The sequence below is a fragment of the Rhinoderma darwinii genome, chromosome 4 (assembly GCF_050947455.1).
Source record: "Rhinoderma darwinii isolate aRhiDar2 chromosome 4, aRhiDar2.hap1, whole genome shotgun sequence".
In the NCBI taxonomy this organism is placed as follows: domain Eukaryota; kingdom Metazoa; phylum Chordata; class Amphibia; order Anura; family Rhinodermatidae; genus Rhinoderma; species Rhinoderma darwinii.
Genome location: NC_134690.1, coordinates 1,435,998 through 1,448,298, shown reverse-complemented (window position 1 = coordinate 1,448,298; position 12,301 = coordinate 1,435,998). Strand labels below are relative to the sequence as shown.

General features: G+C 46.7%; 1 protein-coding gene across 4 annotated transcripts in view; it reads right to left on the bottom strand.

The window, feature by feature from the left end:
- Positions 1-3,263: 3,263 nt before the first annotated feature.
- The window catches only part of LOC142760592 (uncharacterized), an 87,875-nt gene continuing 78,837 nt past the window's right edge, over positions 3,264-12,301 (bottom strand). For 3 of the 4 annotated variants that reach the window (XM_075863781.1, XM_075863782.1, XM_075863780.1), the window contains 5 exons: positions 5,212-5,361; positions 4,979-5,119; positions 4,710-4,853; positions 3,472-3,612; positions 3,264-3,311 (listed from right to left, as the gene is read on the bottom strand). In XM_075863781.1, coding sequence (XP_075719896.1) covers positions 3,304-3,311; positions 3,472-3,612; positions 4,710-4,853; positions 4,979-5,119; positions 5,212-5,320 — 543 coding nt within the window. In that variant the 5' untranslated portion in view covers positions 5,321-5,361 and the 3' untranslated portion in view covers positions 3,264-3,303. Of the gene's footprint in view, positions 3,312-3,471; positions 3,613-4,709; positions 4,854-4,978; positions 5,120-5,211; positions 5,362-6,258; positions 6,342-12,301 lie in introns of those variants that run through there. The other variant, XM_075863779.1, reaches the window with a different exon arrangement.

Sequence of the window (12,301 nt, the reverse complement as noted above, 5' to 3'; positions counted from 1 at the left end):
CTGCTGCCGTGATGAGCAAATGTTCTACCCAAGATAGGAAAAGTAACACAAAGACGATATAACCGGATCCATAATATCTGTGATATCCATCGTTTTTCTTTGTAACTGTAAGTCTAGAGATCCGCAGTGAGAATATGATCTTGTTATTTGAAGAAGGATCTGGCCGTGATTTGACGTGTTGATGCCGGATATTGGGCGTGCTTAGGGGGTGTGCCTTAAAATGTCCCTCTTATCCGAATTCAAAAGTTGGGAGCTATGCAGGCTGCTGCTGTATTGTCTGTAACAGGAGAGGGAACTTACACTGTTCAGTCAGTGCTTGGACAAGCCGGGTTTTCTTTGTTTTGTTTTTCTTTGTGCTCCCTGTATATTTCTACGCTGTCAATAAAAGCCGCTGAGGACCCGAGCGTTGGACACTTGAAACCTGTCTGTGTCTTTGTAAAGTCTGACTTTGCTCTGGCCAGTGATCTAAATCCCCACAGTAGCTATATACTGTGTTTTACATATGTCTTCACCTTTGGTACGGCTACTCCTGTTGGTACAGCTGATCCTAAGCTCCCCCTTATACATTGAGCGAAGACAGTCTGCTCCTGCTTCGACACTTGTTTGGTTAAAGGCATGGTGTCGCCCCAAAAACATGTTTTTTTTTTTAAATTTAAACATTTAGTGTGTGGGTGATAAAACATTGTTCAAATTTTTTTTATTTTTTTCGCGAGTCAGGAAATATTATAAATTTTTTCAAATTTATAATACTACCCATTTTTGGTCACTAGATGGAGCTGTTTGGAGCTAGTTCCCAAAATTGCAGCATTGCAACATTGGGTTAAAAGCTATCGCTCTAGTGAGCGCTCAGCATCCCCCCCTCCTTTATCCTGGCTAGTGCCGGGATAAACGAGGGGTTTGAAAGGTTTAACCTGCTACACTGTGTGTCGCCATTTTTTGAGGTAACCCACAGTGTAGTAGGTTTACATGCAGTAGTAAACACACACAAACACTAACATACATTGAAATCGCTTACCTGCTCCTGCCGCCGCGGCCCGTCCGCTCCCTTTGCTGCCGCTGTTCCATGTGCACTTGTCCGGAAGCCGCGACCGGAAGTAGTAATATTACTGTCCGGCCGCGACTTCCGGTCCACAGGAAAATGGCGCCGGACGGCGCCAATTTCGAATAGGACTGTGTGGGAGCGGCGCATGCGCAGTTCCCACACAGACGCCGTACACGGCAGTCAATGGGACGGGAGCCGTTCGCAGTCCCTATGGGACTGTGGCTGCCGTATTCCATGTCTGTGTGTGTCGTTAATCGACACACACAGAAATGGAACAAAAAATGGCAGCCCCCATAGGGAAAAAAAAGTGTGAAAAAAAGAAACAGTAAAACACAAACACACAAATGAAAATAAACGTTTATATTAAGGCACTAACATCTTTAACATATTAATAAAATATTTGTGATGACACTGTTCCTTTAACGCTTGCTGCGGGTGCCTTCTTCTAATTTTGTCCCTGCGAGGCTTCCGTAGGGTACTTCTTCTGGACCGGTCACCATGGTAACTGGGACGCTATACCAAGCCTCCCATGGTGACCCGGCCAACCTAAACTATACACTGTGATTACGGCGATGTGCCGTTCCTTCATCCTCACCGCTTCCACCCCGCTCGCTACATCCGTTCATCAGTCATATTTTACTTACACCCTGAGCTCCTCATTCTGCCGAATGTGGTGTTTTTTTATTTCATATTTATTTAATGTGCATTCTCCTCTCTATTCTATCACCGCTAATTGTCTAATTGAACATGTCCGTCCACTCTCTGTATAGTGTGAGTCCCAGTTAGGTAATTCCATTGAGTGATTGGACCTTCACCCTGCCCGTCACTCACACTCTCCAACCTCAAATGACGTCAGGTTTCTGACGGTTCTTTTTGAAAAATTTGCGTCATTAGTTACACTATAAATGCTTTGCTTCTTTTTCTGTATAACTATTGGCCTGATGGAGATGCTGGTTCAGCATGGAAACGCGTAGCCCTAACAAAGTCTCCTTATACTATTACACTTTGTCTTATGTCTGATGTCAACCGCGCTATTTACTGCTCCCTATTTTCTACCACATCATAAATTATCCATTGGTGCCCTGACCTTAACAGTGGTGCATTTCACTCCTGTTCAACACTTTGGAGAGGACATTTAGCGGATGTAATTATGAACACAACTTCAGTTTTAGGCATTTCCTGGTGAATGGTTCCCTTACAACGCTTGAGTTTTTCAATGTCTTAATGTACGATTATCGGAATCAACCCTTACAAGTTTTTTGGATGTGAAGAGCCAAGAAAGAAAGATTCCTTCCATCCATGATTCACACACATGTGGGTATGTAATAGAGGATACAATAGATGATTGCATCTGACAATCAGGAATTCCCAGAGGGTTCTCTGACCCATAGCTTGAGACCTCAAGGGGGCTCCTGAATCACAAACTGTGCTCAAGACCTCAGTAGGGCTGCAGATACCCACACCATGCTCAGTAAGAAGTCCCCAACTGGTGTTCAGACCCACAGGCCACGCGCAGTAAGGAGACCCCAACTGGTGTTCAGACCCACAGGCCATGCTCAGTATGGAGACCCCAACTGGTGTTCAGACCCACAAGCCATGCTCAGTAAGGAGACCCCAGCTGGTGTTCAGACCTACAGGCCATGCTCAGTAAGGAGACCCCAACTGGTGTTCCGACCTACAGGCCATGCTCAGTAAGGAGACCCCAGCTGGTGTTCAGACCCACAGGCCATACTCAGTAAGGAGACCCCAACTGGTGTTCAGACCCAAAGGCCATGCTCAGTAAGGAGACCCCAACTGGTGTTCAAACTCACAGGCCATGCTCAGTAAGGAGACCCCAGCTGGTGTTCAGACCCACAGGCCATGCTCAGTAAGGAGACCCCAACTGGTGTTCAGACCTACAGGCCATGCTCAGTAAGGAGACCCCAGCTGGTGTTCATACTCACAGGCCATGCTCAGTAAGGAGACCCCAGCTGGTGTTCAGACCCAAAGGCCATGCTCAGTAAGGAGACCCCAACTGGTGTTCATACTCACAAGCCATGCTACATTGAACCTTCTTACACCCAGAGACATAATCCAGACAAGAGGTCTACAGATTATAAGATAATTTTATTCATGTTACTTGTCTTCTAATGACATCGGCATTATTAATAGTAGAATCCTCCATCAGCAGAATCCAGGGAAACCGACACAAATGGAAATGAGACAATCCTGCCGGCAATAAGGACCCAGGAGGAGGTGAGGTCCAGAGGCCACCGTCATCGTCACTCATCTGTAGAAAAAGGTTATAAGGACTTAAAACTATACCCATGAGATAGCTCCTCCCCTCTCCTGAAACACTCTGTGCTGATGGCACACACTGCCCCTTCACTACCAGTATGTGATTTCCTTCCCCTGGTCTGGGGGTTTTGGATCAGACATATTATTAGTACCTGGCACAGCGTCCCAGCAGCTTTTTCCACAGATATCACAGCACTTCTGTAGCTCGGGACAGTCGGAGTCTCTTTGACACTGGGGTTCGGAATAATACACTAAGCATTTTTTTCTTCTCATGGGGCATTGACCAGGTCTGACTGTGGAGAGAGGATGGAGTGAGACAAGGAAGAAGAATAAGGCAGAGGGAGTTCTGAGCTATGTGTACTACAACCCCCAACATGCATGGGCCTCCTGTTACTCTCAGCCTATTAGATCTCATCTTCCATAAATCTCATCATAAATGTCCACCAGGCAGCTGAGGCCTTATGCTGAAGACTTATGTACATGAAGGGAAGTTTTTCTAAATATAATTTATAATTTGCGGTACAAAAAGTGCATATTTTGGGACACATTTCTTCTCAGCGGAGACTTTTCTAGCTTCATCTCCATATAAATGCCCATGTCCGGAGTATAATGCCCACTCAAGTGAATGGTCCATCCTGGAGACTTCCTTATAGTTCCCGGGGTCCTCTATTGCAATCTAAGAAAAAGTGGGCACAAAAGATCCTGCCAATCAGAGATGTTACACCACTAGATCACCAGGGACTGGACCCTCACATGCTGGGCGATCAGGATATAGACCCTGTACCATTCGGCCACCAGGAAGTAGACATTATCTATTACTGAAACCTTATCCCACTGGATCACCATGTAGAATATTATATCCCACTAGGTCACCTGGACATAGATGTCACTCTGCTGGGTCTTCAATGATAAGAAGCTGGCTGGAGCAAAAGAAAGCAGAGCCAAGCCACTCGGTGACCAAGAAATAGACTCTATCTAACTGGAGCTACAGAGATTAGATACTATGGCCCTGGGTTGTCATTGAGTAGATGCTATAATACAGGATCACCTGAGAGCAGGCAGTAACCCATTAGGTCCCAGCAGTGTAGATATGATCCTACACCACCATGATGTACATGATATCCCTCCAGGTCACGGGATAAATGACTATTCCATCGGTTATCAGAGCGTAGATATTATCCTCTAAGGGTTATATGGAGTAGTCCCTCACACTAGGCCACCAGGGACTAGAGGATATCCAGATAGGCCACCTGGGAGCAGACACTATCACCCAGGGAAGAGCTCTACCTGAGGCAAAGTTGGGTGCAAGGAATAGATGCAGTGGGTTTCAGTGATAATGAATTATTTCCTCCCACGTCCTGATGTATGAAGAACCCGTCTTCTCCATTACCTGGTTCCACACACTTCTGCTCATCTCCAGAAACGCAGCATTTTTCATACCCGCTGCAGTCTGAATCCTTATTGCACTGTACGGACGAACACTGAAGTTCACGTAACTTTTTCCCATCATTCCTGGGACAATTTCCTTCTGGTTCTATAAAAAGACAAGACATCATACAAGCAGAATGTAGTCCTCCAGTACTGGTGGAGCAGACTCATGCACAGAATATTCTGTAGACCTTTACATGGAGATGTCTGATGGTCTCGTAACAACTGTACCTGGTGCAGGGTCCCAGCAGCTCTTCCCACATATATTACAACACTTCCGTAGCTTTGGACAGTCAGAGTCCTTTTGACACCGGGGTTTTAGTGCGGGCGGCCTGCACTTTACTAGTATTTGGGGGCAGCGGCCGTTCTTAACTGTGGAGAAAGAGAAGCCATTAAGTGACCAGAGCGATCGGAAGGTCACACACAACACCAGATATTCTCCAGTCATGTGACCGGCGTGTTACCTTCCACGGGGACCACGCATTTCCAGCCACAGTTGGAGCAGCAGCATTTCATGGATCTGGGACATTCACTGTCCCTGTGGCACTCGGCTGGGCCGGGTTTGGAGAACATACAGGTGGCCGGGTCAAATGGGGGACACACATAGGTCACCTCTAGAAATCAGAAAATACGGCCAATGGATAAATCAATGACAATGGAAGAAATAATAAGGAAACTCACTCACTATGACAAAATGTTCCCGACCTGTGGTTTACACGTCCGATCCAGAAACAGCCCCAAGATAAATGTTCAAAGGTATGCAAAATTACAAAAATGTAAGGGTCAAACAAGCAACTAAAACCACCAGATGTATCAGAGAAAGCTGAGATCCGATCAGGCCTGAAACCTGAGGCTGCACTACTGAGAGGATCTGGTCATGACACCGTTCCTACCCGTCAGCCCGACACACACAATGTATGGGTGCAGTACGGAGGAGCTACGCCAATCATTCAATGGATCCACCACCATCCAGCTGATTTCTTATGTTCAGTGACTATTTTGGTGCTTCTGCTCCTTTATATTTTTTATATTGTCACTTTGGGGCACAAGTGTTGATATATTCCAGACGTCTACAACCTGCAGCTCCGCAGCTGTCGTGAAACTACAACTCCCACCATGTCCTGCCGGGCACAGAGTATCTCCAGGAGCCAATCGTTCTGCATTGTATTTTGTGTCTGGAATTATTGTATCAAAAAAATTAACAATAGAGAAACAATGATTGCAGCGTGACCGCAGTAGAGACAAGTCCTGCCGCTTTCTGATAGACTTTGTGCTTCCATTTCTCTACAATTTCTGTTTGCTGTCAGTGAATTTGTCTACATTCATTGTCCCCATCTAGAGGCTGAAAACCGTCTTGACCTAATACTTACAGCTGAGGGTTTGTTACAATGTATCAGTCCTCTGTTATCTGAGAATACAGAGTCATACACTGATTTCTTGGACACACATTCGTCATCTTTTCCCACCACTTACACGGTTTATCCATCCCTGATATAACATCTTCCACTGACCTGCTGCTGATGAAGTCCCAGCACATGCCGCGCCGAGGGCGATGACCAGGAGGACGGATCCAGAAAATGCTTCCATGTCCCTGGATTACAATGTGGCAACTGTGCGACCGGGCTGAGTCATAAATACCCCATCCTGGTGACACCCCTAACACACACACACAGTCCTGGTAACACCTCGATCACACCCACACACAGTCCTGGTGACACCCCTAACACACCCACACAGTCCTGGTAACACCCCGATCACACCGTCCTGGTGACACCCTGATCACACCCACACACAGTCCTGGTAACACCTCGATCACACCCACACACAGTCCTGGTGACACCCCTAACACACCCACACAGTCCTGGTGATACCTTGATCACACCCACACACAGTCATGGTGACACCCCGATCACACCCACATACAGTCCTGGTGACATCCCAATCACACCCACACACAGTCCTGTTGAGACCCCGATCAGACCCACACACAGTCCTGGTGACACCCCAATCACACCCGCATACAGTCCTGGTGACACCCCAATCACACCCGCACACAGTCCTGGTGACAACCCGATCACACCCACACACAGTCCTGGTGACAACCCGATCACACCCACATACAGTCCTGGTGACACCCCAATCACACCCGTACACAGTCCTGGTGACAACCCAATTACACCCACACAGTTCTGGTGACACCTCGATCACACCCACACACAGTCCTGGTGACACCCCGATCACACCCACACACAGTCCTAGTGACACCCCTAACACACCCACACAGTCCTGGTAACACCCCGATCACACCGTCCTGGTGACACCCTGATCACACCCACACACAGTCCTGGTAACACCTCGATCACACCCACACACAGTCCTGGTGACACCCCTAACACACCCACACACAGTCCTGGTGACACCCCGATCACACCCACACAAAGACCTGATTATACCTCAATCACATCCACGCACAGTCCTGGCGACACCTCGATCACAACCACACACAGTCCCGGTGACACCTTGATCACACCCACACACAGTCCTGGTGCGACAATTCCAAGAATTGCATTTTAGTAAAGCTTTCATTACCAAATACTCTGCAGATTGTTTTTTTGGCAATGTGTTAACCCATAAAGTGCCACAAAATGTCTTGTCACTACTTCACACATGGTATTAAAAAAGATTAGTATATACCAATGACCCACTACAATACTGCCCCCTGTGGTCTCCACTAGCATGTGCAATTCACTACAATACTGCCCCCGTATCTCCACTAGTAAATGTGATCCCATCCAATACTGCTACCTGTGGACCCCACAGGTAAATGTGATCCCTACTTTACTGCCCCTGGGGTCTCCAGCAGTAAATGTGACTCCCTACCATACTGCCCCCTGAGGCTCGCACTAGTATCTCTGATCCACTACAATACGTCTTCCTGTGGTCCTTACTAGTTGTTGTCATCCAATCCAATATTGCCACCTTGTGGTCTCCAATAGCAACTGTGACTCCCTACAATACTGTCCCCTGTGATCCTAACTAGTAACTGTGATCTACCAAAACAGTGCCCCCCTATGGTGCTCCCTTGTAACTGTGACCACAGCTGTGTTGGAGGGGAAGATGGCTAAGAGGTGGGAAAAGTATTTAAACTAGGGAAAGAGGCAAGGGCAATTACTGTATAGGAAGGGAGGACAGCGTAGCTAGTGAGCTGAGGCTGAGTAATAAAACTGCAGGTGGAATAGAGTGAGGGCAGTGGCGTAGCTATAGGGGTCGCAACTGTCGTAGTTGCGAACGGGCCATATGGGGGCATTATACTGTATGGGGCATTCTAGTGTATGGGGCATATATGGAGGGCTTTACACTGTATGTGGCAGCTATGGGGCGCATTATACTGTATGGGGGGCATTATACTGTATGTGGCAGCTATGGAGGACATTATACTGTATGGGGGCATTATACCGTATGGGGCAGCTATGGAGGGCATTATACTGTATGGGGGCATTATACTGTATGGGGCAGCTATGGGTGGAAATATACTGTGGGTGCAGCCATGGGAAGCATTATACTTTGTGGGGGCAGCTATGGGGCATTATACTGTGGGGGCAGCTATGGAGGGCATTATACTGTATGGGGGCATTATACTGTATGTGGCAGCTATGGAGGGCATTATACTGTATGGGGGGCATTATACTGTATGGGGCAGCTATGGGTGGAAATATACTGTGGGTGCAGCCATGGGAAGCATTATACTTTGTGGGGGCAGCTATGGGGCATTATACTGTGGGGGCAGCTATGGGGGGCATTATACTGTGGAGGTATTCATGGGGTCTGTCGGGCAAGGCAGCTGGGCATAAGAGTGCGCAGGGGTCTGGTGGTGAGGGGTAGGGGGGCCCAGGTTGAATTCTTGCACCAGGGCCCATGAGCCTTTAGCTACACCTCTGAGGGAGGGGATAGAAGAGTTAATAGGAATAAGAAGAAAAGCGACACGGATAAACATATAAAGTGCACATATACTGATGCCTGAAGACTCAATAGCAAGATGGAGGAATTAAAATTGATAATGCTGGAGGAGAAATGTGACATAGTGGGGATGAGTGAGACGTCTGACCGGATAGAAGAGACATCTGACCGGATAGAAGAGACATCTGACCGGATAGAAGAGACATCTGACCAGATAGAAGAGACGTCTGACCGGATAGAAGAGACATCTGACCGGATAGAAAAGACGTCTGACCGGATAGAAGAGACATCTGACCGGATAGAAGAGACATCTGACCGGAGAGAAGAGACGTCTGACCGGATAGAAGAGACGTCTGACCGGATAGAAGAGACGTCTGACCGGATAGAAGAGACGTCTGACCGGATAGAAGAGACGTCTGACCGGATAGAAGAGACATCTGACCGGATAGAAGAGACATCTGACCGGATAGAAGAGACATATTACTCAGCAGTAATCAATCAATCAATTAGGAGGTCCCAGGTAGCCTTAAATAGAGCCCAAATCCCTTTGGAAAGCGTAACGTATGCAGCAGTATATATGTATATAGGGTGGGAAACTTGTGCTGCCTACAGACTCCAGGAAATGAAAATTTCAGGTAAATTTTCCACTTCCTGATCGTCCCACGGCACTTTATGGGTTAACACATTGCCAGAAAAACATGTTTTTTTTTTTTTAATTAAACATTTAGTGTGTGGGTGATTAAACATTGTTCAAATTTTTTTTATTTTTTTCACGAGTCAGGAAATATTATAAATTAATTCTAATTTATAATACTACCCATTTTTGGTCACTAGATGGAGCTATTCCCAAAATTGCAGCATTGCAACATTGGGTTAAAAGCCCTCGCTCTAGTGAGCTCTCAGCATCCCCCCCTCCTTTATCCTGGCTAGTGCCGGGATAAACGAGGGGTTTGAACGGTGTAACCTCTTACACTGTGTGTCGCCATTTTTTGAGCTAACACACAGTGTAGTAGGTTTACATACAGTAGTAAACACACACAAACACGAACATACATTGAAATCTCTTACCTGCTCCTGCCGCCGCGGCTCCCTCCGGCCCGTCCGCTCCGTTTGCTGCCGCTGGTCCAAGTGCACAAATCCGGAAGCCGCGACCGGAAGTAGTAATATTACTGTCCGGCCGCGACTTCCGGTCCACAGGAAAATGGCGCCGGACGGCGCCAATTTCGAATTGGACTGTGTGGGAGCGGCGCATGCGCAGTTCCCACACAGACGCCGTACACTGAAGTCAATGGGACGGGAGCCGTTCGCAGTCCCTATGGGACTGTGGCTGCCGTATTCCATGTCTGTATGTGTCGTTAATCGACACAGACAGAAATGGAACAAAAAATGGCAGCCCCCATAGGGAAGAAAAAGTGTAAAAATAAGAAAAAGTAAAACACAAACACACAAATGAATATAAACGTTTTTAATAAAGCACTAACATCTTTAACATATAAAAAAATAATTTGTGATGACACTGTTCCTTTAAGGGGCTTAACAAGCAATGAGAATATGGGGGGGTTTTAAGCTTTGGATGCTCCTACTAGTATTTTTTTGCCAATTTCAGAACCTTCAGAAGAAAATAAGTCGAGCCTATAATGTTTAATGAATGTCGAGGAAGAAGACCAAGTGGCTGCTTTGCAGACTTGGTCTAAGGGGACATGGCATCTCTCTGCCCACGATGTGGATGTGGATCTAAGGGGGACTCTAGGCCTTCCAAGGAGTAGCAGTCCCTGATGATTTCTTTGAGCTATTTAGCTAGTGAGGCTTTGCTGGCTTTTTTTCCCTTATTTGGCCCCTGAAATTGGAGAAACTGCCCTTCGGATTGTCTAAAGGGGGCCATTATTTCTAGATAAGCAAGTAGGGACCTCCTGACGTCTAAGAATTTAGAATCAATAGGGGTATCAGAGGCTGAGGCTACTGATAGGACCGGCAAAACTAACTCTTGATTTAAGTTGGCGCTAGACGGTACTTTTGGTAAGAACCCTGGCATTGTTCTAAGGATAACACACTCGGGCAAAATCCAAAGATAAATCTCTTCACAGGACAGAGCTTGCAACTCGCCAACCTGCCTTGCAGAGCTAATAGCTATCAAGAATAGGGTTTTATATGAGAGAAGCTTAAAGGAACAGTGTCATCACAAATTATTTTTTTATATGTTAAAGATGTTAGTGCTTTATTAAAAACGTTTATATTCATTTGTGTGTTTGTGTTTTACTTTTTCTTATTTTTACACTTTTTCTTCCCTATGGGGGCTGCCATTTTTTGTTCCATTTCTGTGTGTGTCGATTAACGACACATACAGACATGGAATACGGCAGCCACAGTCCCATAGGGACTGCGAACGGCTCCCGTCCCATTGACTGCAGTGTACGGCGTCTGTGTGGGAACTGCGCATGCGCCGCTCCCACACAGTCCTATTCGAAATTGGCGCCGTCCGGCGCCATTTTCCTGTGGACCGGAAGTTGCGGCCGGACAGTAATATTACTACTTCCGGTCGCGGCTTCCGGATTTGTGCACTTGCACCAGCGGCAGCAAACGGAGCGGACGGGCCGGAGGGAGCCGCGGCGGCAGGAGCAGGTAAGAGATTTCAATGTATGTTCGTGTTTGTGTGTGTTTACTACTGTATGTAAACCTACTACACTGTGGGTTAGCTCAAAAAATGGCGACACACAGTGTAGGAGGTTACACCGTTCAAACCCCTCGTTTATCCCGGCACTAGCCAGGATAAAGGAGGGGGGGATGCTGAGAGCTCACTAGAGCGAGGGCTTTTAACCCAATGCTGCAATGCTGCAATTTTGGGAACAGCTCCATCTAGTGACCAAAAATGGGTAGTATTATAAATTAGAAATAATTTATAATATTACCTGGACTCGTGCAAAAAAATAAAAAAAATTTGAACAGTGTTTAATCACCCACACACTAAATGTTTAATTTTTTAAAAAAAAACATGTTTTTCTGGCAACACATTCCCTTTAAAGAGGCTCTGTCACCAGATTCTGCAACCCCTATCTGCTATTGCTGTAGATAGGCGCTGCAATGTAGATTACAGTAACGTTTTTATTTTTAAAAAACAAGCATTTTTGGCCAATTTATGACCATTTTTGTAGTTATGCAAATGAGGCTTGCAAAAGTCCAAGTGGGTGTGTTTAAAAGTAAAAGTCCAAGTGGGCGTGTATTATGTGCGTACATCGGGGCGTGTTTACTACTTTTACTAGCTGGGCGCTCTGAAGAGAAGTATCATCCACTTCTCTTCACAATGCCCAGCTTCTGGCAGTGCAGATCTGTGACGTCACTCACAGGTCCTGCATCGTGTCGGCCATATCAGCACCAGAGGCTTCAGTTGATTCTGCAGAAGCATCAGCGTTAGCAGGTAAGTCGATGTAGCTACTTACCTGCAAACGCCGATGCTGCTGCAGAATCATCTGTAGCCTCTGGTGCCGACACGATGCAGGACCTGTGAGTGACGTCACAGATCTGCACTGCCAGAAGCTGGGCGTTCTGAAGAGAAGTGGATGATACTTCTCATCAGAGCGCCCAGCTAGTAAAAGTATTAAA